This window comes from Saccopteryx bilineata, chromosome 4 (assembly GCF_036850765.1).
Source record: "Saccopteryx bilineata isolate mSacBil1 chromosome 4, mSacBil1_pri_phased_curated, whole genome shotgun sequence".
NCBI lineage: Eukaryota > Metazoa > Chordata > Mammalia > Chiroptera > Emballonuridae > Saccopteryx > Saccopteryx bilineata.
In genome coordinates, this window is record NC_089493.1 from 103,068,587 (window position 1) to 103,094,828 (window position 26,242).

The 26,242-nt window shown below is 37.7% G+C and overlaps 1 protein-coding gene across 1 annotated transcript in view; it reads right to left on the reverse strand.

Moving 5' to 3' along the window:
* Positions 1–26,242, reverse strand: part of STRN3 (striatin 3) — a 117,253-nt gene that overhangs the window by 29,618 nt on the left and 61,393 nt on the right. Inside the window, exons 6-7 of the mRNA XM_066277665.1 lie at positions 16,980–17,109; positions 15,089–15,230 (exon numbers count right to left, since the gene is read on the reverse strand). Coding sequence (XP_066133762.1) covers positions 15,089–15,230; positions 16,980–17,109 — 272 coding nt within the window. The remainder of the gene's footprint in view (positions 1–15,088; positions 15,231–16,979; positions 17,110–26,242) is intronic.

Genomic DNA, 26,242 nt, shown 5'->3' on the forward strand with positions numbered 1-26,242 from the left:
CTCGAACCTGGGTCTTCTGCATCCCAGTCAGACACTCTATTCACTGCGCCACTGCCTGGTCAGGCTTAACTGTAAATTTAATATATCTGCATTTTCTTTCTAAGTGTATCTAAACTCTGGCCCATTGGCTCAGCAGTAGAGTGTTGGCCCCATGTGTGGAAGTCCCAGGTTTGATTCCCAGCTAGGGTACACAGGAGAAGCGCCTATCTGCTTCTCCACCCTTCACATTCTTCTTTCTATCTCTCTTCCCCCGCCTCATCCAAGGCTCCACTGGAGCAAAGTTGGCCCAGGCGCTGAGGATGGCTCCAACTGCAGCAGAGCAATACCCCAGAGGAGCCAAGCATTGCCCCCGGTGGATATGCCAAGTGGATCCTGGTCGGGTGCATGCATGCGGGAGTCTGTCTGCCTCCCCTTGCCCCCCTTCTCACTTCAGAAAAATACAAAAACAAACAAAATAAATGAATCCAATACCCTATATAAATGTAACAAAAATAAAAAGTTTGAAGTGTTGTTAGCAATAAGAAAATTGTAATGGTATAATTGTAATAAATTATAAAAACATCAAAGGGCATAGCTGAAGACAAACATTAATTAAATAAAAGATAAATTACAACACCTGAGTAAAATAGAATAAATTAATACTGAATTGTATCTATAATCCAAGGCAAGGTTGTCACTTTTAAGTCACTTTCTTTTGCCTCAGGTAGAAAAAAAGAAGGGTGGAGTAGAATGAACAGTTAGAAGATAGATAAATGGTAGCTGCTTAGCTCTTGATTTTAGAAGACTTTCTATTTAAGAGTCAAATCATGGCTAAGTCTTTACAAAGTTAAAAAATTGACACTCTGACCACTTTTTTCTCTCCATTAAAAACCGGGCATTTAGAATGAATTATATCTGTTAGTTCCTCATGGTAAAGCTAGCAAGTAATTTTCTTTCCTCTAAGAAGCTGGAAAAAAAAAATCTATGAAACTCAAGTGTTACGGTTCATTACCTTTTGAAATAAAGAAAAAAGAAAATCAAAAGGCTATACAGTTTATGAATTATTCTAATTTATACAAAGCTACATCTGGGAAAATATTAGAATAATGACACAAAGATAAATAAAAATGCTAAGAAAATTTATGAATTATCTTTTCATGTGAAACTGTGAATTAAAACAATTTGAAGTTTATAATCCATCAACTAATTTTTTTAAATTTCCTTAAGTTTTATCTCTGTATCAGAAATTCAAAGCTAATATTTTCTTACTAAACTATATTCAAGTGGAAAAAGTTTTTATTTATCTAAACTCACAAAGACAGTGTAAAAAAAAAGTATATTATTTCCTAATTCATTCCTGAGACATTTTGCTGGAAATTTCATGTTTTTTTTTTGGGGGGGGGGATTTCATCTTTATATCTATGTAAACAAGTAACCTTAAGACACTGATGTTTAGAAAAAGATTAAATATGAGAAATAGTCTAAAGATTTAATGGATGCTCGGCTGTATCAACAAAATGCAATGCTATGTAACCACTAAAATTGTATTTTATTTAAGATAAATATAAAATTTAAAAATGAGTGAAAAATATTTTTGTTGAAAAAAATTAAAAAGGTTTATGTATAAGCACACTTAGAAAAAACAAGAAGGATATATATCATGTCAAATACTAATCTCTAAGTAGTAAAACTACAAGAGATTTTGACTTTTTCTTTATGTTTCTATGTATTTCTTGCATTGTCTGAATAACAAGTATATGTTATCTTTATGATTATATTAAGCAAAGTCGGTTAATGTTTTGGAAAAACATACAAAATCAGAATTACAGAGGGCAGGCTGAACAATATAGTACACATCTGGGTAATAAAATCATACCGACACACGAGAGCCTCAGAGTATGGCACCTCAGTTTCCCAGCTCCTGACTTAATCACAGCAATTCTCTTTGACCCATTTCATAGATTATATTCTAATACTGTGTTTGACAACTAGGTAGCTTCTTTAAAAGACATCTGAAAACATTATACAGAGGAACATTTATTTACATTAAAATAATGCTTCCTTAATCTGTTAACTAAGTAGGCCAATAACAAAACTTTATATATTATATATAATCCTATAAAGGAAAATTAATTAAATTAAAATTTTATAAGAATTTTCTATTTAGTTTAGTTTATCTGTTTCTAGTATTTCTTAAACAGGTATGTTTTTTTAATAAAAAAATTCTTTAGGAAACTTTAAAACCTACAACAAAAATACTTTAAGTTGACATATATCTTATTCCTAAACTTCACAAAGGCAAAGATTTAATTATAGTCTATCAGGAAATAAGGGGGTATTTTAAATAAAAAGCAACATTATCTAATATTTTCTAAAGAAACCTTCAGCATGTAAGTCAGTTTATGAATAATACATAAAATAAAAAATGTATTATTAAATAAACAACTTCAGCCCTGGCCGGTTGGTTCAGTGGTAGAGCATCAGCCTTGTATGTGGATGTCCCTGATTCCATTCCTGGTCAGGGGACACAGGAGAAGCAACCATTTGTTTCTCCACCTTCTCCCGCCATGATGGTTCAGTTGGTTTGAGTGCATCCGCCCAGGCACTGAGGATGGCTAGGTGGAGCCTCTACCTCAGGCACTAAAAATAGCTCAACTGCGAGCATGGCTGGAGATGAGCCGAGCATCAGCCCCAGGAAGGGGTCGCTGGGTAGATCCCGGTCGGGGGGACACGGGGGAGTCTGTCTATCTTCCCTCCTCTAACTTGGAAAAAGTAGAAAAAAAATTACTTCATTTCTTTCAGAAAAGTCTTAAACCCTAGAATTTTAATGCCACTGTATCTATACTAAAATGGTGAATCATGCAAAAGTACTTTTATACTCAACATGCATAAAATTTAAGTGATGTTAAGCTGAACACAACCCCTGCCCAGCACTAAATGTTTTAAAATAAGCAGTTCACAGTTCACCATAAAGTCTGAAATTTCTTAGAGAATAATTTACATGCAACAATATAAATTAGCAAGAAGTTATGAAAGACAAAAAAAAAACATATAAATCCCCAAAACTCCACTTATGAGCTTCCACTATAAATTAAACCACTGAGAAAATGCTTTACTGAAGGATATTTACAACATTTTCCATTACACCTGCCATTTTACTAATTTATCATTAAAGAAATGAATATGAAAGTCTATATGGCTTTTGCCTTTGTCATCCACTGTTTTCTCCTTGTTAGTTAAAAAAAAATTATACTAGCAGGAAAAAAAAATTATACTAGCAGGAATCAACAGTCAGTTTAAAATAAAGATTCCCCAAAATAAGCTTCAAGTTTCTCATTTAATATACACAAGTCTGAATATATTTTTCATGTGGCAGTTTTTAAATATGAGTCACAAAATGAAAATAAATTACTTCTTTGAGAGGTATTATGGTTAAACTTAGACTTTTACAATACAGTAGTCAGGATACACAAATTGAAAAACCCATCAAGGCAACAAAAGACACTCGGCTATTAACCAAACAAATCCTACTGCGACCATTACTCTCTCCTCCCTCTAGCCTTCTACAACCAGAGGAGCCACAAAATACCACCCCAAAGATATCTTTTATTTTAGCTGTTGTTTGTGGTTCAATTAAGGCCAGGAAGCAGAAATTATAGAAAGGGTTTTCTTATTCACTGTATTTCAGGATTCCCAAACTAAGAAATGTAGCCTGGCTACAAGTTTGTCATAGTTATAATCCCTATGTAACAAAAGTAAAGAAATTTGTACTTTCTCCATTTTGAACAGATTTCTATTAAATTTCAAGGCTATTGTGTTACAATTTGGTAAAAACTTTAAAACTTACACAAACAAAACAAAACAAAAATACCCTTGAAATCTTTCCTTTATCCTTATCCACATATTTAAAATGATTTTTCACTTGATCAATAACACATCCTAAATTATACTCAAATAAATTTCAATTATACAACAAAATTTAAAGTTAGTTGTCCCCTTTATGAAACAGAAAAAGTACACACACACACACACACACACACACAAAATTGAAGATACTTTTCCTCAGAGACTGGTATACAAAAATTATAACAGATTCTCACTTACTCTTCACCCCCCTTTTCCCCTCTTGTACTGTTTCTTCACCTTATTTTTATTAGTCCCTAGTCTACATCCCAAACCTCGGTAGCTGGGAAGAAGTCATCTTTATCTACATTCAACATATTAAAAGAAAAAAAATCAGCAGTTGGCAGTAAACTTTTATAGCTTTATATAATCATAATAAAAATGTACTAACAGCATATACTCAAAATACTTTAAAGGTGCAGTCTCAGTTTTGGTATTCATAGCTCAAACTCTAAATGCCCAACTCAAAATTTCTAAACATTTAAGACTAGTAACAATTACATGGTGTTTTATTTTTATGAATCACAAATTGAAGGTTTTCTTTCAATAACTGATATTCTTTCTATGAACTGATATTAGAACTCTAATGTTACAAAAAACAGATCATGGCATTTTTATAAAAATGTTAATAAAAATTATTCAGCTGGCATCATAAAAGCAAATGAATGAATTACATGCGAACTACTCCAAAGAGCAAGCTGGAAAAGTCAGTGTCATTTTACTGGTGAAAATATTCATGCATTTTTCTGTCACACTGATTCTGCAATGCACAAGATAATTGTACTAATGGAGAGGCATTCTAGTCCAATAAATACTTATATATAGTTCCAAAATACAGTGTCTCAAATAATCCCTAAAAGGCATACAGAGAATTGCTACCTCTACCCCACACTGTTCAACATCTCATTACCTTCTTTCATTGATCTACAAACAAAACCCTTGAATTCCACTGAACAATTTTTTATAGCTGATTTTTTTAGGGTAAATAAAAGCAGCAACAAGCATGAAAAGTGAAAATACATGTTGCTGTGCATCTGCTAAAGCGGACACATAAGCTATTACAGCTAAATATAACAAATCCATATTTATTTTAGGTAAAGACTTATGCATGGATAAAATTTACTCTATAGCAAACCAGAGGAAAACATAAAAAAGCAGTATAAAAATAAGTCTATTAGAACTACTTTAGGTATTAAGAGTTCTCCTTCCTCTACTTTTAAAACAGTCATGTTATTAGGAAGTTTAACATCCTGTTACAGAATAACAACTTGCAGTGTATATAACCCTGTTATTAAATAAAAATGATACCAAAATACATAGGTTAAGTAAATCAATAAGACTGACAGGACAGTGAGATTTTGGGGGAAATTTATTTGTTAAATTTTCAATAATTCATTATATTCTAGTTTGTAAGTCTTAAAAAAACCCCTAGGCCACACTAACTTAAGCTATACAGTACACATATATTTTTTAATAAAGCCATTTTTCCTTACAGACTGCTATACATAGTAAACTTAAGACACTCTCATATATATATATATATACACACACACATATGTGTGTATATATATATATATTTTTTTTTAATTTTTTTTTTCATTTTTCCGAAGCTGGAAACGGGGAGGTAGTCAGACAGACTTCCGCATGCGCCCAACCGGGATCCACCCGGCACATCCACCAGGGGGCGTCACTCTGTTGCATCCAGAGCCATCCTAGCGCCTGAGGCAGAGGCCACAGAGCCATCCTCAGTGCCTGGGCCATCTTTGCTCCAATGGAGCCCTGGCTGCAGGAGGGGAAGAGAGAGACAGGGAGGAAGGAGAGGGGGGAGGGGTGGAGAGGCAGATGGGCGCCTCTCCTGTGTGCCCTGGCCGGGAATCAAACCCGGGACTCCTGCACGCCAGGCCAATGCTCTACCACTGAGCCAACCGGCCAGGGCCCACTCTCATATATATATATTTTTTTTCTGAAGCTGGAAATGGGGAGAGACAGACTCCCGCATGCGCCTGACCGGGATTCACCCAGCACGCCCACCAGGGGCGACGCTCTGCCCACTAGGGGGCGATGCTCTGCCGCAACCAGAGCCACTCTAGCGCCTGGGGCAGAGGCCAAGGAGCCATCCCCAGCGCCGGGGCCATCTTTGCTCCAATGGAGCCTTGGCTGCAGGAGGGGAAGAGAGAGAGAGGAAGGAGGGGGGGGGTAGAGAAGCAAATGGGCGCTTCTCCTATGTGCCCTGGCCAGGAATCGAACCCGGGTCCCCCGCACGCCACGCCGACGCTCTACCGCTGAGCCAACCGGCCAGGGCCCCACTCTCATATTTTTAATGGCATATAGAAATTAAACTGTTACTGTACCCTTGAGTCTTTCCTACTACAACTGCTTAATACTTTTCCCTTATAGATATACCTATAATTTTAAGGTAGTCAGTATGTAAAAAGCCAAGTACAAAGCTTTAAATTAATCTTCCAACCTGAATTACTTGAAATGAGATTGTTGAGGACTGAAATTTATTTGTAAGATTGTCAAACCTACAAATTATAATACTATTTGTAATACATTATAATACTGAGGTAAAGAGAAATTTCATTTTCCATGTATCTAATCAAGAAATTTCCTGAAAACTATGCTATATCAGAAATCAGTATCAACTTATTAAATACTTAAGAAAAAAAATGTGATCTAAAGACTTAATCATTTGCACTCCTATTAAAGCTAACAATCCTTTTTTAGAAATATTTTAATTTTATTTTTCAATTATAGTTTACACTCACTATTATTTTGTATTAGTTTCAGATGTACAGCAGTTTAGACGAGATTGGGCGCGTTCAGGGTGGTATGGCCGTAGACGCCTCCCGATGTACAGCAGTTTAGAAAATCATAGTTTACAAAGCCCCCCTCACCCCCCAATATTTCCAGTACCCACCATAAATAGTTATTACAATATTATTGACTATATTTTTATGCTGTACTCTCCATCTCCATGACTATTTTGTAACTACCAATCAGTACTTCTTAATCCCTTCACCTTTTTTACCAGACTCCCAATCCCCTAACCCGTATCCCTTCTGGTAATCAAGCTAATAATTCTTACTTTTAAGTGACTACTTAAAGCAAGAGAACTGGGTACATTTTCAGCAAATACTTTATAAAACTAAAAAAAAATCAATTTAAAAAACAAAGTGTGATATACTTTATATAGGAAATTAGGAGAGAAAAATTTAATAAGATAGCCAAAGAGTTTTTAAAAAGATCTTTGTAGAAAAAATAAAGCTGTGAATGGTTCTAACTAGAGCAGCAAAATATAGCAGTGTTAAAAAGCAAAAGAACAAAAAAAGATGAGCTTAAAGACAAAAAAAAAAAATCTATAGGAAAAAAAAAATACCAAGAAATGAGGCTGAAGCAGTAATGGCAACATTTTTGTTTAAAAGGAAACACAAATCACAAAAAAATGGACACATGGCAACTCAAAACCTGCTAGGGTAATTCTAACTATGAAAACAGATGAATTATATAAGTCTACTTAATGTAGCATAAATTTGGAACTAGTATTACTTTATGCAAATATTTAGTACTTATATTTAAATACAGATGTTAATAAGGTGGATCCAAGATAGCAATGGAGTGGGTGGAAGTTACATTCACCTCCTCCCAGGACCAAAATGGACTTACAACTAAATTATAGAACAGTCATCCTGAATAATCAACTGATTATTGTGGCCATTCATCCTGGGCTCCAGCAGAGGAAGGGCAGAGCAGTCTCAAGTCACAGGAGGAGAGTTTGGGCTTGCGCCTCTGGAAAGAGAGCTAAGGAACAGCCCCCAGGATCCCTGAGCTGACTCACTCTCCCACACTATCTTTCTTGAGTGGAGCACTCCCCCTACTGAGAGAGCATCAGCCTGTGGAAATACAACAGCCCAGCCTCAGACTGAACTGTGTGGCTCTGAAACAAGAGCCATTTTACCTCATACAACAAACAGGTGCGAGCCCTCCCATCACATAGTCAAATCTTGGTCTGTTTGGGCCTCATAAACTCTTCTTGCCTTACTTTGATGACTCCCTGAGATCCTGCCCTACCACAAAGGTGTGCAAACACCAAGCAGAAAGCAACTATACTTGGCACACTCTGGGACATTTGCTAAATGGCCTCAAAGCCAGCACTGGCATCGAGTTTGAACCATTATCAATCTGGTGAACATCACTTGCCCTTACCCGGTGACTCAATGGAAACCTACCTCAAGCAACCTGAGTACCACCCGGAGGATCTTTCAGTGACTAAGTCTAATAGGCACCCAGCAGGAGGAGACAGGGCACAGGCTACCTTGGGACTTTAGCTGTCCCCGTGCCGATAAAAGTTGGCCTTGGCGTGCAGCTTGGCCCTTCTTTTATGTACCCAGCCCCAGCAGAGGCAGCCATAATATGTGGATTGCTCTGTAGCTAGCTACAAGCAGGTTGCTCAGGGCCAGTCACAGGCAGTGTCTGACATCAACCTGCAGTATAGTCCCTCCTCCCAAGAGGCTGCAGAACCAAGACCCGGTGGTCAACTTCAGACAACATCAGAGCACGATCCAATTAGCTTCACAAGCGGCAAAACCAAAGGGAGACTTCAACAAGCACCAGACCCTGCTGGGGCAAACTCCATTTTGTGAGGTCAGCACCTGCACAGGATTCCGTATCTGTGGCTGGGGTTGATCCTCACAGTCAGCCACCCTGGGAGTCGACACCATGCATGTACAGGCCATATCAATCAAGACTCAATTATAACAGGAGGGCCCACATAACCCACACAAGGGACATTCCTGGTGCCAACTCAGATGATCAAGGAGACTGTGCCACTGCACCCCACTACATAAAGCCACCCTACCACAAATGAGAAATATAGCAGATCTACCTAATACACAGGATACAAACACAAAGAGGCGGCCAAAATGTGAAGACAAAGAAACATGCCCAAAATGAAAGAAAAGGAGAAATCTCCAGAAAAACAGCTAAATGAAATTGGAGGCAATTTATTAGTTATAGAGTTAAAAAAAAAAAAAGATTATAAGGATACTACTCAAGAAGCTTAGTGAGAACTACAACAGCATGATAAAAGACAAAGAAACCATAATAAAAGACTAATCAGAAATGAAGAATAAGTTTCTGACATAAAAAATATATTGCAAAAAATAAACAGTAGGTTGGATGAAGCAGAGGATCAAATCAGTGATATGGAAGACAAGGTAGCAGAAAACACCCAATCAGCATCAAAAAAGCAAAAGAATTTTTAAAAAATGAGAATACTTTAAGGAACCTTTGGGAAAACATGACAACATCTGCACTATATACAGGAGTACCAGAAGAAGAGAGAGAGCAAGGGATTGAGAACCTATTTGAAGAAATAATGACTGAAAACTTCCCTAGCCTGGTGAAGGAAAAAGGCATACAAGTCCAGGAATTCTGTGTAGAGTCCCAAACCAGATGGACCCAAAAAGGCCCACACCAAGACACATCATATTTAAAATAGGAAAGGTTAGAGGCCCTGGCTGGTTGGCTCAGTGGTAGAGCGTTGGCCTGGCGTGCAGGAGTCCCAGGTTCGATTCCCAGCCAGGGCACACAGGAGAAGCGCCTATCTGCTTCTCTACCCCTCCCCCTCTCCTTCCTCTCTGTCTCTCTCTTCCCCTCCCACAGCCAAGGCTCCATTGGAGCAAAGTTTGCCCAGGCACTGAGGATGGCTCTGTGGCCTCTGCCTCAGGCGCTAGAATGGCTCTGGTTGCGGCAGAGCATCGCCCCCTGGTGGGCATGCCGGGATCGGGCGCATGTGGGAGTCTGACTGCCTCCCCATTTCCAACCTCAGAAAAAAAAAATTAAAAAAATAAATAAATAAATTAAATAAAATGGGAAAGGTTAGAGACAAAGAGAAATTTTTTTCCCCTTCTTTTCCTTGCAACACCCTAGTTGTTCATTGATTGCTTTCTCATATGTACCTTGACCGCGGGCCTTCAGCAGACCAAGTAACCCCTTGCTCAAGCCAGCGACCTTGGGTCCAAGCTGGTGAGCCTTGCTCAAACCAGATGAGCTCACGCTCAAGCTGATGACCTCGGGGTCTTGAACCTGGGTCCTCCGCATCCCAGTCCGACACTCTATCCACTGCCCCACTGCCCAGCCAGTTTTCCCCTTCTTTTCCAAGTGCAAAGAGGGGAAATAGACTCCCACATGCGCTCCAACCAGGATCTACCCAGCAAGCCCAGTCTGGGGCTGATGCTCTGCCCATCTGGGGCCATGTTCACAATCGAGGAGGTATTTTTTACCACCTGAGGCAGAGGCTCCACAAGCCAGCACCTGGGGATGATGCATTCGAACCAACTGAACCATGGATGCAGGAGGAGAAGAGAGAGAGAATGCAGAAGGGAAAGAGGAGAGGTGGAGAAGCAGATAGGCACTCCTCTGTGTGCCCTAACTGGAATCGATCCCAGGATATCCACAAGCCAGGTGGATGCTCTACCACTGTGCCAACCAGCCAGGGCCTACAGAGAAAATCTTACAAGCAGTTAGCTACCTACAAAGAAGCTCCCATAAGGCTATCAGATGATATCTTAACAGAAAAATTTCAGGCCAGAAGGGATTGGCGTGAAATATCAAAGTGATGAAGAGCCAAGAACCTATAACCATGACTATCTTACCTAGCAAGGCTATCATTTAAAATTGAAGGTGAAATAAAGAGCTTTCAGACAAGAAAATTCTAAAGAAATTTGTTACTACCAAACTATTATTACAAGAAATGCTAAAGGGTCTTTGAGAAGGAGAAGAAAAAAACAGGAACATAGTTAAAAAAATAAAATGGCAATAAATACATACCTATCAATAATCACTTTATAAATGGCTTAAGAGCTCCAATTAAAAGATACAGGGATGGATAAGCTGAATGAATAAAAAAACAAGACCCATATATATGAGGTCTACAAGAGACCTACCTCAGAATGAAAGAAACACAGAGCCTAAAAAAAACGGATGGAAAAAATATTGCATGCAAATGGAAAGGAAATGCTGGGGGTAGCAATAATTACATCTGACAAGATAAGACTTTAAAACAAGGGCTACAGTAAGAGACAACAGAAGACACTATATGATGACGAAACAATTCAACAAGATCATAAAACCTGTCAGAATGGGTATCATCAATAAATAAACAACAAGTATTGACAAGGATGTGGAGAAAAGGGAACTCTTGTATACTACTGATAGGAATGCAGACTGGTGCAGCCACGGTGGAAAACAGAATAGAGTTTCCTCAAAAATTAAAAATGGACATGCCTTATGACCCAGCAATTCTACTTTTGGAATATATCCAAAGAAACCCAAAACACTAATTGAAAAGAATATTTGCACCCCTATGTTCACTGCAGTGTTATTTACAAGAGCCAAGATTTGGAAGCAGTCCAAGTACTCATCAATAGATGAGTAGATAAAAAAAAAGCTGTGGTACATTTATACAATGGAATACTACTCAGCCATAAAGAAGAAGGAAATCTTACCTTATGTGACAGCATGGATGGACCTGGAGAGTATTATGCTAAGTGAAATAAGCCAATCAGAGAAAGACAAGTACATATGATTTCACTTGTATGTGGAATCTAATAAACAAAGTAAACTAATAAAACAGATAAAGAGAACACACTGACAGCTGTCAGAGGGGATGAGATTAAACAAAGAAAAAACCTCACAGACACAGACAACAATATAGTGATTACCAGAGGGAAAGGGGAGTGGGGGGAGGTAGAAGAGGGTAAAGGGGGGATAAATGGAGATGGAAGGAGACTTGACTTGGGGTGGTGAACACACAAGACAATATACAGAAGATGGATTATAGAATTGTAGACCTGAAACCTATATAATTTTATTAACCAATGTCAACTCAATGAATTCAACTAAAAAATATATAAATAAACAAATACAATTATAAGGTACTAATTGCATTTTGTAGTTCTATAAATTTCCACAAATCAGTTTAATAGTGTAGAAGAAAATAACCAAATGTCCTTAAAAATGTCTAGTCTTCATGACAGAAATAGTAAAATTAGAAATGTCCACCAATATTTCTGACTGTGAGAAAAACTATAAAAACCACTAAAATGAAATTTAGACTACCTGACACAGATTACAAAGAAAAGCAGGATTCAAAAACTTTCTAAGTCTTACCAGTGGTGGCACAGTGGATAGAGCATCAACCTGGGACACTGAAGTCCCAGGTTCAAAACTCCAAGATCACTGGCTTGAGCACAGGCTCATGTGGCTTGAACATATAGGCTCACTGGCTTGAGCATGGGATCACCAACATAATGCCATGGTCACTGGCTTGAAGCCCAAAGTCTCTGGCTTGAGCAAGGAGTCACCCACTCAGCTAGAATCCCCAGTTCAGGCACATATGAGAAGCAATCATTGAACTAAAAAGTGACTCAACTATAATTTAATGCTTCTCATCTCTCTCCTTTCCTGTTTCTCTCTAAAAAAAAGCTTCTAAAAAGCAATGTTTCATAGGATAAAAGAGTTCAAAACTAGAGCTAGTATCCTCTACCCAATAACTTAAACCTGAAAACTACCATCTTTCAATTTATAAGTAAATTCAAACTTTAAGTAAATGAATTAAATATAAAGGAGTGCTTGTATATTCATCCACGTTGTTTTGCAAAAACAAAATATGACACTTGAGTAGAAATGATAAATTTAAAACCAATATATAGATTTTATGACAGTTTTCAGTTCTTAAGGAAAGAAACCAGTTGAACCATTTTGTTCTTAAGAGTCCTCTTTATCAAGAATTTTAAGTGCTTTAAAGGGGTTTCAGTCTCATCTGGGAGGAAGAGACTTTGTCAGTTACTTCCACTTCCAAGAGATTCAGGTCACTCTCAAATATTATTAGTAAAAGTAAATAATGTATTGACATTTGTCATTCATTAATTAGGTCCTCTCTTAGCTCTGCTCTAAAGTCATAAAGTCTTTGGACAGAACAACCAATCAATTGTACACAACATGTAGTACTTTTATTTAAAAAACAAATGCCATTTAAAGTGAAAGCAACTACAAGTTGATGCTTCTTACTCCCTCTCCCCTCTTCTGTCTCTCAAAAAAAAAAAAATTCCTAAAATTTTTGTATATTCTTTTGACTGGCAGTTAAACTTCCAGAAATTTGAGGCAAAAGAAACTGGAATGGATATGTGTCAAGACTTAGCTATACAAATGTTCAAAAACTGCTTTTGATCATTTTTAAAAATAAAAATAATCTAAATGTATATCAGCAAAGCCCTGGTTAAATATATTGACAGAACATTATACATCGATTACAAAAATGATTCTACAGAAGAACAGCATGTTAAGTGAAAAATGTGGGCTAAAAATCAGCACATAGCAAAATCCTTTGTTAAATAAATATACATGTTTATATATAAATGTTATTTATGGTTCTCTCTACATAGTAGCATTATAGATGATTTTTAATTTTCTTCATCACATGTAGATATAGGTTCTAAATCTAAAACATACATAGGTTTCAGAATAATTATATATTTATATAATTTAAATATATTTATATAATTACGATATTAATCAAAAAACCACAAACAATAGTATAGAAAGTATTAAAAAAATTATTTCCAACATTCAGTGGATTGCACAGAAAGCCTAGATACTTCTATAGTTTCTCCTGATCAAAGCTAATTCTTAGTAAGAGTAAATTTCTAGAATTATAGCCATTTTCAAATAAGTACAAAATGTATATTCAAGTCTAGAAGGTAACTTGAGTTTTTTCATATTTTCAATTAATGTGTCTCTTTTTGTCCCTCCACTTAAAAGTGAAGGTCTAAAGACAATACTTAAGGATCATAAGTAATGAGAAAGCTGGTAACAAAATTCAGATCTTGTTTTGTATTTTTTCTGAAGTGAGAATCGGGGAGGCAGAGACAGACTCCTGCATGTGCCCAACCAGGATCCACCCGGCACGCCCAACAGGGGGTGATGCTCTGTCCATCTGGGGCTAATGCTCCGCTGCAACTGGAGTCATTCTAGCGCCTGAGGCAGAGGCCATGGAGCCATCCTCAGCACCTGGGCCAACTTTGCTCCAATGGAGCCTTGGCTGTGGGAGGGGGGGAGAGAGAGTAAGAAGAAGGAGAAGGGTGGAAGATTGCCCTGACCAGGAATCGAACCTGGGACATCCACACACCAGGCCGACGCTCTACCACTGAGCCAACAGGCCAGGGCAAAATTCAGATCTTTTAAGTACTCAATTTGTATTAGGATTGTCAATAAATCTATTACTTAGGTTTTGTCTCTTCTATTAACAATATTCAGTTTCAATACATAAATGAGGCACTGTAAAAATCCAAATACGTTTCCTATCACCAAACTAGTGTTTAGAAATCCTGTGATTATTCCTTTCTCGTTATTAAGCAAGTTTGGTCTCCATGTGAAATATGTTAAGGTCCTTAATAACCTTCTCTAATTAAAGCTGTGTAAACGCAATTAGAGTTCCAAATATCAGATAACATTATATTAAAATATGATTAAATGAATATATTTAATAGGAACAACATAGTGGTCCTCAGCTAGTCTCTTAAAATATTTTTTATACTTTTATTTGATTTCTAATGGGGTTTTTAACACTATATAAACAGAACTGTGTTTTCTCCCTTTCTCCCTGGATTATTTATTAGTATTAGGTATCACTTCCAAAGTCTAGGCCCTAATATTTGCACACTGAATATTATAAGCAATAAACTTTAATACCTTCACTAAATCTTGTTGAACATAGAGCTGTAATTCAAGATTAGTAGCTTTATTACTTCCTAGAAATAAGTCAGATAACACTATATAGGCAAACTGAAAGAGTTAAGTCTTCTTGAAACTTATACCAAATTAAATAATGGGAATTTTAATAACTGTATATACATGCTTCTGCTTTTAAATCTGCTAAGAGAAAGAAATTGAATGTCTAAGTTTGCTAATGTTTCAACTTTAAATCAAGACAAATTTCAAAAATCAAAATCCACCAAAAGCCATATATATGAAAGTTTAGCCACCTAATCTAAATAAATTGTGGCAAATCATTCAATCCACTTCCCCTTGCTCTTAGTTTAACTGCCACTACCTTACATTCAGATTCACACATTTCACATATAATATTTAATAGTAATATATCCCCCATAGTTTCTCTCACCCCCATAATTTTTTATGACCTTACCCCATTCGGTGCCATCCCCTGAACTCCGTGCTTCTCCTGCTCCTTCACCATCTTCAGCAGTCACTAAAAAATCAAATTCTTTCAGTGCTTCCTCAGTATCGGGATCATCAGTTAGGTCAGCAGCTAAACCTTCATTACCTATCTGTAAAGGAACATAAGCCATGATTTATTTTAAAAGGTTCATGTTTTCACAAAATTATCTTTACATTTGCACTCCCATTTTTAAATCACCTAGGTACAAAATATTAGATTTTCCATGTAGTTCATCAATCCCAGATTATACCCTTGATAAATGGTTTTGAATAGTGCTGTGTGAAGACCACTGTAAGACCTGATGCAAGTAATGTTGTAGTAAAAATGATTAAAATGTTAATGATCAAGGGCCCTGGCCAGTTGGCTCAGCGGTAGAGCACTGGCCAGGTGTGTGGAAGTTCCAGGTTTAATTTCCAGCCAGGGCACACAGGAGAATCACCCATCCCCAGCTCCTTCCTGGCTTCTCTCTCTTCCCTTCCTGCAGCCAAGGCTCCATTGGAGCAAAGCTGCCTTGGGCGCTGAGGATGGCTCCATGGCCTCCACCTCAGGTGCTAGAGTGGCTCCGACTGCAGTGGAGTAACGCCCCAGATGGGCAGAGCATCGCCCCCTGGTGGGCATGCTGTGTGGATCCCGGTCGAGCACATGTAGGAGTCTGACTGCCTCCCCACTTCTAACTTTGGAAAAAAAGTAAAAAAAAAAAAAAATTAATGACCAAGAATAGTAACCCTATAATATATTCTCAGGTACCCTTTTAAAGACTCATTCACTCTCTTTGAACTGTGTATGTAGTCCATGACTTATATATAAAAGGTGTGCAGCTAAAAAGTATATTAACTAATATAAATCAATAGCTATGGTAATTATCATAGTGCTTTATCTCCAAGAACAAAGAACCAAAAACAATAACCAAAAAAAACCCCCCCAAAACGAGTCTATTCGCTCATATCACATATACTGAATATGTTACAGATATAAAATGTGACAAAAAAGGTTAAAAGTGCTTTTATACACTCAAAACTTTTGAGGAACACTGGCATTTTACCCATATCACTGTAACATCCCAAAGAACTACAACTGAATCTATCCACTTTTTTTATACATACTTGATTGAAATACTGTACACTACTACAATAATTCACAAATGGATTGCCCAAATTACTTTTGCTCTTATAGCTAATCCACATCACCACTAAAACAGATAAATGGCCTCACCTGTGGTGGCACAGTGGATAAAGCACTGACCTGGAACACTGAGGTCACTGGTTCAAAACCTGGGCTTGCTGGGTCAAAGTACATAGGAGAAGCAACTATGAGTTGATGCTTCCCACTCCTCCCTCCCCCTTTCTCTCTCTCCCTATCCCCTCCCAAAAACCAATAAATAAAATCTTTTTTTTTTTAAAAAAAAAAACCTGTTTGTTAGGTTATGAGCATAAGTAAATTATTAGTCCTTACCAAAGAATGAAATGTTGACAAATTTATAGTTTACTCCCTCACCCAAGGTGGGAGTATACCCACTGAAGCTTCAGTTAATTTATCACCTCTTTACTCTACATAAAGACAAAAACTACAGTAGTGATTCTTAGTTGTGGGAGAAGTAAAGAGAGCGCTGATTTTTAAAAAAATGTTTCAAACTACTGGACTAGCTTATAGAAACAAACCTTTCTTGCCATTTTAGTGGCCAATGCAGTGAGCGAGTTCTATATGTGGGTAACTCAGTAAGAACTGATATATAAAATTTTCAAGTGTCATGTCAAAATACTTAATGATTACTCCCAATTTAACTTAAGACATCCTAAAATTTTCTATTTGAAATACATGAGAATATATATTTTAGCTAATAAGAAAACCGAGTTCCTACTTTGTGTTTATTTATCCGATGTTTGTCTTTTCCCTCTGGGATGCCTTCAATCATGTCATTTTCCTCTTCTTCATCACTGTCATCAGCATTTTCTAAGAAATTGAATGTCTCAAGAACATCACCAGAAGGCCTATAAGAGGGTAAAAGATGAATCCAAATATTCCAGTGGTTATTTCTAATACTTCTTTCTAGTTTCTATCTTAAAACAGTACTTAAAGGTAGTGAGGAAATGACAATCTATTTACAATTTATTGCCTAAATACTTTACTCAAGAAAATAAAAAGTGATTGGTCTCTGTTGAGTTTCTCCAATGTTTATTGTCTAAAATATTTTAATTACCGTGTCAAAATAAAATCCTGCATCACTAGACATTCAAATGTGCTATTATTTCTCAAAATAAAGCCATCATAAGCAAGCAACTAATCCAGTACATTGTTCAAGGACCTGTATAAAAATTTAATTGAAAAAGAGGTGGTGTTTCCAAATGCAAATTAGTAAAAACAAACACAAACCTACCACAACAATGAGACACACACTTTTCAGCTCAGCATTTATGAAATGTTTAATATTTGGGGATTAAATGAAAAGCAAATGAAATATTTGACAACAAAAAATAGAATATACAGTAGTAAGTCCTCACTTGATGTCACTGACAGTTTCTTTGACTTTAAAGGATTAAAAGTATGAAACCAGAGAAATCAATTCTGTCAAAGGTGAATTGATAAAAACAAGAGCTAAGTTTCTACAGCCATCACATCAACGTTATACCAAAACAACACTGAAGAAAATGACATTATTTCAGAAATTGCTGTAGTGAACTTTGATAAATTAAGTGCTGCTATCCCTAGGGTAGAAACTTCTGTTTCTGAAGTGAGAACTCACATTTTAGGTTTTAAAATTGTATTTCATCACAGAAATACATGTTTATGGTTTTAAAAGTCAAACAGAGCACAATCCATAAAATACAGAATTAATGAATCAGACTTCCAAAATTAAAAAGTTGCTCTTTGAAAGACAATGTTAGAGAATTTTAAAAGAGGCCACAGATTGGGAGAACATATCTGAAAGTCACATATTTGATGATGGACTTGTGTCCAGAATATATAACACTTAAATCTCAACTATAACAAATAAAACAATAAAAACAGGGAAATTATTCAAGTGGACACTACCAAAAGATATGTATGTAGATGGCATAAACAGATACTGGACATCACTGGTCTTTAGAAAAATAAAAATTAAAGCAACCATAGACTGTGATGGGCCTGAAACTTGATTCTACTTGCATGCTAACACACCATTTCTTTTGAGATGTTTCCTTTTTCATGTTCATGATGATGGACTTTGTATGGATTTTTTTCCCCATTAATTTTATAATGAACTTGGGGAAAATTCTTTCTATACAGAAAAAAAAAAAATCCTTGGAAAAACAGTCCGTAAATATATTCCAGAAAACTTTCTTTATTACTACCTTAATAATCTTTTCAATACTTTTTTACAATACTTCTTTTTGAAACTCCTAAGCTGACGCTGGCTCTCTTGGAGTAATCTTTGAAATTTCCTAGTTTTTCAGTCCTATTTTCTCTTTTCCCGTTTTCTGGGAGAGTCCTTCAACCTTATCTTCCAAGTTTTACAAAGAAACTGCTTCTATCACATTCTTTAATTTCTATTAGCTCTTTTTTTTATCCGATTCAACCTTTTAAAATAACATTCTATTTGTTTTGTGGATGTATTATCTTCTCTCTGTACTCTCAAAGACTAATTACCATTTTTAAGGTCTCTGCTTCTTGTTTTTCTGAGTTCCTTCTTTTTTTTGGTTCCTCAGGTCACTGATTTTCGTATTAAAGTCTTTCCTTGAGTGTTCATACTTCAGAGGCACTAAAAAAGATAACTAATGTACTGTGCACATGAATGAGGCTTGTCAAGCACCTGGCTTTCCTCTTCCTGGTAAGACAGAGGCCTAATCATTTCACTGGCAGATCCCAACTGTCAGTTTCATTAAGTCTCTCCTATTAATCTATTCAATTTCAACATCCTCCTGCCTGGAAGAGATATTAAGACCAGCTGCCAAGATTATCAGAAGCCGAACAGCGGAATAAGGGATCTCACTGATCAGCTGGAAATGTTCATGTAATCCTGTTTTCAGTACAGTAACTGGCCCTACAGTTGTTTGATTTCTTAAGAAAGCAGCAATCACTGGTTCAACTTCACCAGAAAATATACCACCAGTCTTTGGGATAGGGAAGGGGTGCTCAACTGGCTGCATGGCATAAAAGAGGGATTTGAGATTCTAACTGCCTCTTACATAAACTTTAAACCAATTCCCTATTATTAGCCCCATTTAAGGCTGACTCCAGATGATACCTCCAATTCTTCAGGAGCTTTTTTGGCATTTTGGGACTCAAATTGGCTTGTTTATTCTCTTTTTCATGTTGTTCCAAATTGCATTTATATCTTTTTTTAATTTAGAAAATTAAATTTAATGCAATGACATTGATCAATATGAGTACACAGGTCTCAGGTAAACATACTGATTGTGTTGTGTGCCCCTTACTCAAAAATCAAATCATTTCCCATCACCGTATTATTTGTCCCTCTTAACTTCCGTCCCTCCCTGTAACCACTTAACTTTTACCTATGTCCATGAGTCTAATTTTATATCCCATTTATGTGTGAAAATCGTACAGTTCCTAGCTTTTTCTGATTTCACTCAGTATAATGTTATCAAGGTTTATCCATGTTACTGTAAATGGCAATATGTCACCATTTCTTATGGCTGAGTATTCCATAAGATATTTGTACCACATCTTTATCCAATCATCTATTGAGGGACACTTTGGTTGTTTCCATGTCTTGGCCACTGTAAATAACTAATTGCATTTAGATTAAAAGTTCAGTTGACAAAAATTCCTCCATTTTCTTTCAAGCTTTCAAAATTATTAAATTCACTCTATCTGATGTATAGTATCTTCATTCTCTATATATTCAATTTTTGGTCGTGTTAATGAATCCTAAAATGTCTTTAACTGTCATTTTAGCTGAGGTTCCAGAAGGCACACAAGTTAAAACATGCCTTTAAAAAGATTTTATTTACTGATTTTACAGAGTGGGGAGGAGCAAGAAGTATCAGAGTATCAACCCATAGTTGGTTCACTTTAGTTGTTCATTGCTTGTTGCTTGTTGAATGTGCCTTGACCAGGAAAGTAGAGGGTTTTAACTGGAGACCTTGGTTTTTCAGGTCAATGCTCCATCCACTGTGCCACCATAGGCCAGCCAAAAATATGCCTTTAATTCATCATGCTTAAGTGGAATTCTCCATCTATGATACATCATAATTTTTTCCTTTGTCAACTATTTACTATCCTCTGTCATTTCAAAAAGGCAATAAACAAACAACAAAAAAAGGCAATAAACAGAAATAAAATATTAATATATTCAGATGAAGAAAAAACAAAATAAACACAAGACTAAGATTGCTAAGTAAAAGGCTAAAAGGATCAGTGCATTTTCTTCAGGCAGGGTTGGGGGTGGAGGTGAGGAACCCACAAATGTGGCAAGATTCCAAATAGAGTAAGAAGAAAAAGGGAGAAACTGCTGGAGGTTCACAGGTAAATCAGACCAATGACTAAGAAGCAAAACAGCTTTTCCCAGTTATAAGATCTAAGCCAACTCTATCCCCAAAGGAATCTGCATAAAGTAGATACTTTGTGATATGATGTACTGTGTACTCACAATATCCCCCTACAATAAACAAAAGATACAGTAGTGACAATTACTCATCAGAATCTAGAAAACCAGCATTAAAACATATAATACCTGACTATTTATTTAGTCAGGGGCACTGACATCTTTTTCCTTTAGATCAGGGGTCTCAAACTCACGGCCCGCCGAACAATTTTGTGCGGCCCGCAGACTAATCCACGAAGTTCAAAATATTTTGGATAAAATTAAGTAAGCCCGTGGATTAGTCTGCAGGCCGCACAAAATTGTTTGGCGGGCCGCGAGTTTGAGACCCGTGCTTTAGATTGTCAAATTAAAAACTGCCAACAGGCCCTGGCCGGTTGGATAAGTGGTAGAGCATCGGCCTGGCGTGCAGAAGTCCCGGGTTCAATTCCCGGCCAGGGCACACAGAAGCGCCCATCTGCTTCTCCACCCCTCCCCCTTTCCTTCCTCTCTGTCTCTCTCTTCCCCTCCCGCAGCAAGGCTCCATTGGAGCAAAGATGGCCCGGGCACTGGGGATGGCTCCTTGGCCTCTGCCCCAGGCACTAGAGTGGCTCTGGTCGTGACAGAGCGATGCCCCGGAGGGGCAGAGCATAGCCCCCTGGTGGGCAGAGTGTCACCCCCTGGTGGGCGTGCTGGGTGGATCCGGTCGGGCGCATGCGGGAGTCTGTCTGTCTCTCCCCATTTCCAGCTTCAGAAAAATACAAAAAAAATAAAAATAAAAATAAATAAATAAAAACTGCCAACAGCCAACATAGTAATAGCCGTCTGGTGTGAACGAATAAAATTATACCTATATTTTTTGTCACGCTGGCAAAAAATATGATTTTTGGTGTGTTACAAAATTTTATCTTTAAAGATTTTATTTCATTGATTTTACAGAGCATAGGGAGAGAAAGAAGTATCGACTCATACTTGCTTCATTTTAGTTGTTCATTGCTTGCTTGTTGCTTATTACATGTTTTGTGACCAGGCAAGCCGAGGGATTTGAATTGGCGACCTCAGCATTCCAGGTCGACACTCTATCCACTGTATCACCACAGGTCAGGCTCATAAAATTTTAGTAATTAGTTTTTGTGTGCCACAAGATGAAAAAGGTTGAAATCAGTATAGTAAACATTCCTCTTGGTGGCATTACATTTCAACTGGATACACAATATTTAACCACAGTTAACACTATTTGCCCTACATTGTTCTATATGCTGACATAATTTCTTCTTCACATCAACCCCATCATCACCATTATACAAATGAGTAAAGTGAAGAAAAGGTTAAGTACCTTGCCCAAAGTCACAGCTAATAAGGGGTAAAGTCAGAATTCAAACACAGTCTGTCTTCAGAATTCACATTCTAAACCATTAAGCATAAGCCTCTACTAACATGATCTAAAATATATGATACCATTATTCTCCTGTTGAACATTAAGACTGCTTAGAATTTTTTATTATGGTATTATATATAAAAATGTAATCAATATCTTTTGCTGAAATTTCTATGAAAGTGTCATATCATTTCTTATTTCTAGGGGTTTTCAAAGGCCCTGATATAGCTAAAACATATACACCATCAGTGCAGACTCAGAATATATAAGTATATTCATTAAAAAGGAAATCAGAGAGATAGAGGGAAAACGGCAACAGAGTAGACGGACGTTACAGCTACCACCTCCCAGAACCAAAGTGGATTACAACTTAAGAATGATCATCTTGAAAAACAAACTTTGGACTAAACTAAGAGGAATCTATAATGAAGAATCACCGAAGAAACCACACTGAGCTGGTAGGAAGGGCGGAGACGCAGAAAGGGCGGCCCCACTCCCAGGAGCGAAAGGTAGCAAGGCAGCCCAGTGGATCTCTCATAGCGGGGTGGGCTGCCATGAGAGTTGTGGGTCCTCAGCCACAGAACCGGAGCCCCAGAGACTAGAGTAGGAGTATGGACAGTATTTAGCTGAAAGAAGAGCTGGGTTACTGTTTGTGAGAGGAAGACAGAACTCTCCAACCCAGGCATCATCTTAATGGGACCACACAGAAAACCTCGTTCACAGTCACTTACCTGGGGCTCCGGGAATGGGAAGTGCCAAGAAGACTGGAGTAGCGAGAGGAGAGAGTCTTTCCAGGGCACATGGAGAGACTGGGTGACAGCCACCCTGACCCCTGTACTGGGTCACTCCCCAAACCTAAAGTAAGCATAATTCCTGGGAGAACCAAGACAGGAAAGGAAGCATTTACCCCACCCACCAGAGGCTCTCCTGCTCCAGTCAGTGCAAAGAGACGCTTAGAAGCAGGGGGCACATCGAGGACACAGGTTTTGAGTACTGAGGTCTGGGCTATACAACCACCCCAAATTGCTGAGTACCTTCTGATGGGCAGGCAGGCCCAGTTGTGGCAGTGGCAGCAACGCGTGGGAGGCACAGCAGCGGGGGGGGGGGGGGGGGGGGGGGGGGGGGGGGGCAGTGCAGAGCCCAGCAAGGCAGCCTGCACAGGGGAGGCAAGGGGCAGAGCCAGAGAGGCCTCCCGTGCGGCACTGCGGAGTGCAGAGCCTGGAGAGGTGGGGAGTCCTCCGCACCTGCAGGGCAGTCTGAGTTCCAGCCTGCAAGCCTGCACGCCTGGCAGTGCTGGTGCCTAAGCGCCCAAGGAGGCAGGGCAGCAGGGGATCAGTAGAAAGACCACACCCCAGGAATAGAGAGGCCACACACACTGGCCAAGAGCAGACAAAAGCCAGCCTAGGAGTGCAGATGATATGTACAACAGCATCAGGGCCCAGCAGAGGCAGCCATATATTTTGGATCACCTGTAGCTCTTTGGTTGCTAAGGGCCATTCATTAGCAGTGACCTCACTGGTAAGTAGCCCACAGCGGATTACAAACAACAGCTGAGGCCAACCTAAGAATATCTAGAAACAACACAAATGAAATCTAGAAGCAGACAACACCAACCCTATACTCAGCTAGCTACACAAACAACACACCCAAAGGAGCAGTCTATACAAAGACAAAATGGGAAGACAGAGAAATGCAATTCAAATAAATCAACAAAAGAAATCCCCAGAAAAAGAACGGAATGAGATGGAAATAAGATACCAGATGCAGAGTTTAGAATAATGATTGTTAGGATGCTCAAGCACCATAGAGCAACAATAGATGGACATAATAAGCACCTAAACAAAGAGATAACAAGCATCAAAAAGGACACTGAAATCATAGAAAGAATCAGCCAGATATGACAAACACAATATCAGAAATGAAGACTACACTAGAAGGAATTAAAAGCAGGCTGATGAAACAGAGGATCGAGTCAGCGATTTAGAGGACAAGATTAACAAAAGCATGGAAGCAGAGCAGCGAAAAGAAAAGAGGCCTAAACAGTCTGATGAAACTCTAAGAGAGCTCTGTGACAACATGAAGAGAAACAACATCCACATCATAGGAGTTCCTGAAGGAGCAGAGAAAGAACAAGTGATAGAGAACATGATTGAAAAAATCATAGCTGGAAACTTCCCTAAATTGATGAAGGAAAAAGTCATAGAAGTTCAAGAAGCACAGGGAGTACCAATAAAGAGGAACCCAAGGAGGCCTACACCATGGCACATCATAATTAAAATACCAAAGCTAAGAGATAAAGAAAGAATACTAAAACCTGCAAGAGAAAAGCAGTAAATAACCTACAAAGGAGCCCCCATAAGGATGACATTGACTTTTCAACAGAAACACTTGAGGCCAGAAGGGAATGGCAAGAAATATTCAAAGTAAAGCAAAACAAGAGCCTACAACCAAGACTTCATTATCCAGCAAGGCTATTGTTTAAAATCAAAGGAGAAATAAAAAGCTTCCCAGACAAAAAAAACAACAACAAAAAAACCAAAAAGAAAAACAACTCAAGGAATTCATTACAACCAAACCAATGCTGCAAGAAATGTTAAGGGGCTTGTTGTAGACAGAACAAAGGGGGGGGGGGGGAAATCTAGTAAAATAGGAATGTAGATTTAAAGAACAAAATGGCAAAATACAACTACATATCTATAATAACCCTAAATGTAAATGGATTAAATGATCCAATCAAAAGACAGGGTAGCTGCATGGATAAGAAAACAGGACTTGTATATATGCTGCCTACAAGATACCCACCTCAAAACAAAAGATATACATAGACTAAAAGTAAAGGGCTATAAGAAATATTTCTTGCAAGTAGAAATGAAAAAAAAAAGCTGGGGTAGCAATACTTTTATCTGACAAAATAGACTTTAAAACAAAAGCTACCGTAAGGGATAAAGAAGGTCACTATATAATGATAAAGGGAGCAATCCAACAGGAAGATATAACCATTATAAATATCTATGTGCCTAATATAGGGGCACCTAAATATATAAAACAGACTTTGATGGACATAAGGGCGAGATCAAAAGCAATACTATAATAGCAGGGGATTTCAATACCCCACTAACATCAATGGATAGATCCTCAAGAAAGAAAATTAACAAAGAAACAGCAGCCTTAAAGGACACACTAGATCAACTGGATTTAATAGATATCTTCAGAACCTTTCATCCTAAAGCAGCATAATATAAATTCTTTTCAAGTGCTCATGGTACATTCTCTAGGATAGATCACATGTTAGGAGACAAAACAAGTCTCAATAAATTTAAGAAGACTGAAATCATATCAAGCGTCTTCTCTGATCACAACGGCATGAAACTAGAAATTAACTAAAATAGAACAACTGAAAACCATTCACACACTTGGAAACGAAATAGAATGTTATTAAATAATGAATGGGTTAACAATGAGATCAAGGAAGAAATAAAAAATTCCCTTGAAACAAATGAAAATAAACACACAATAACTCAAAATTTATGGGGCACAGCAAAAGCAGTCCTGAAAGGGAAGTTCACAGCATTACATGCCTACCTTAAGAAGCTTGAAAAAGCTCAAATAAACAACTTAACCCTGCACCTAAAAGAACTAAAAAGAGAACAGCAAGTAAAACCCAGAGGAAATAGAAGGAAGAAAATAATAAAGATCAGAGCGGAAATAAACGACACAAAAGCTAAAAAAACAATATAGAGGATCAATGAAACCAAGAGCTGGTTCTCTGAAAAGGTAAACAAGATTGATGAACCTTTAACCAGACTCACCAAGAAAAAAAAGAGAGAGGACTCAAATAAAATTAGAAATGAGAGTGGAGAGGTAACAACTGACACAGCAGAAATACAAAGAATTGTTAAGAAGATACTATGACGAACTGTATGCCAAAAAATTAGACAACCTAGGTGCAATGGACAAATTCCTTGAAACATACAATCTTTCAAAATTCAATCAGGAAGAATCAGAAAACCTAAACAGACTAATTACAACAAATGAGATCAAAACAGTTATCAAAAAACTCCCAAAAAACAAAAGCCCTGGGCCAGATGGCTTCATAGGCGAATTCTACTGAATATTCAAAGAAGAACTCCTATACTTCTCAAACTATTTCAAAAAATTCAAGAGAAGGGAAGACTTCCAAGCTCCTTTCATGAGGCAAGCATAATTCTCATTCCAAAACCAG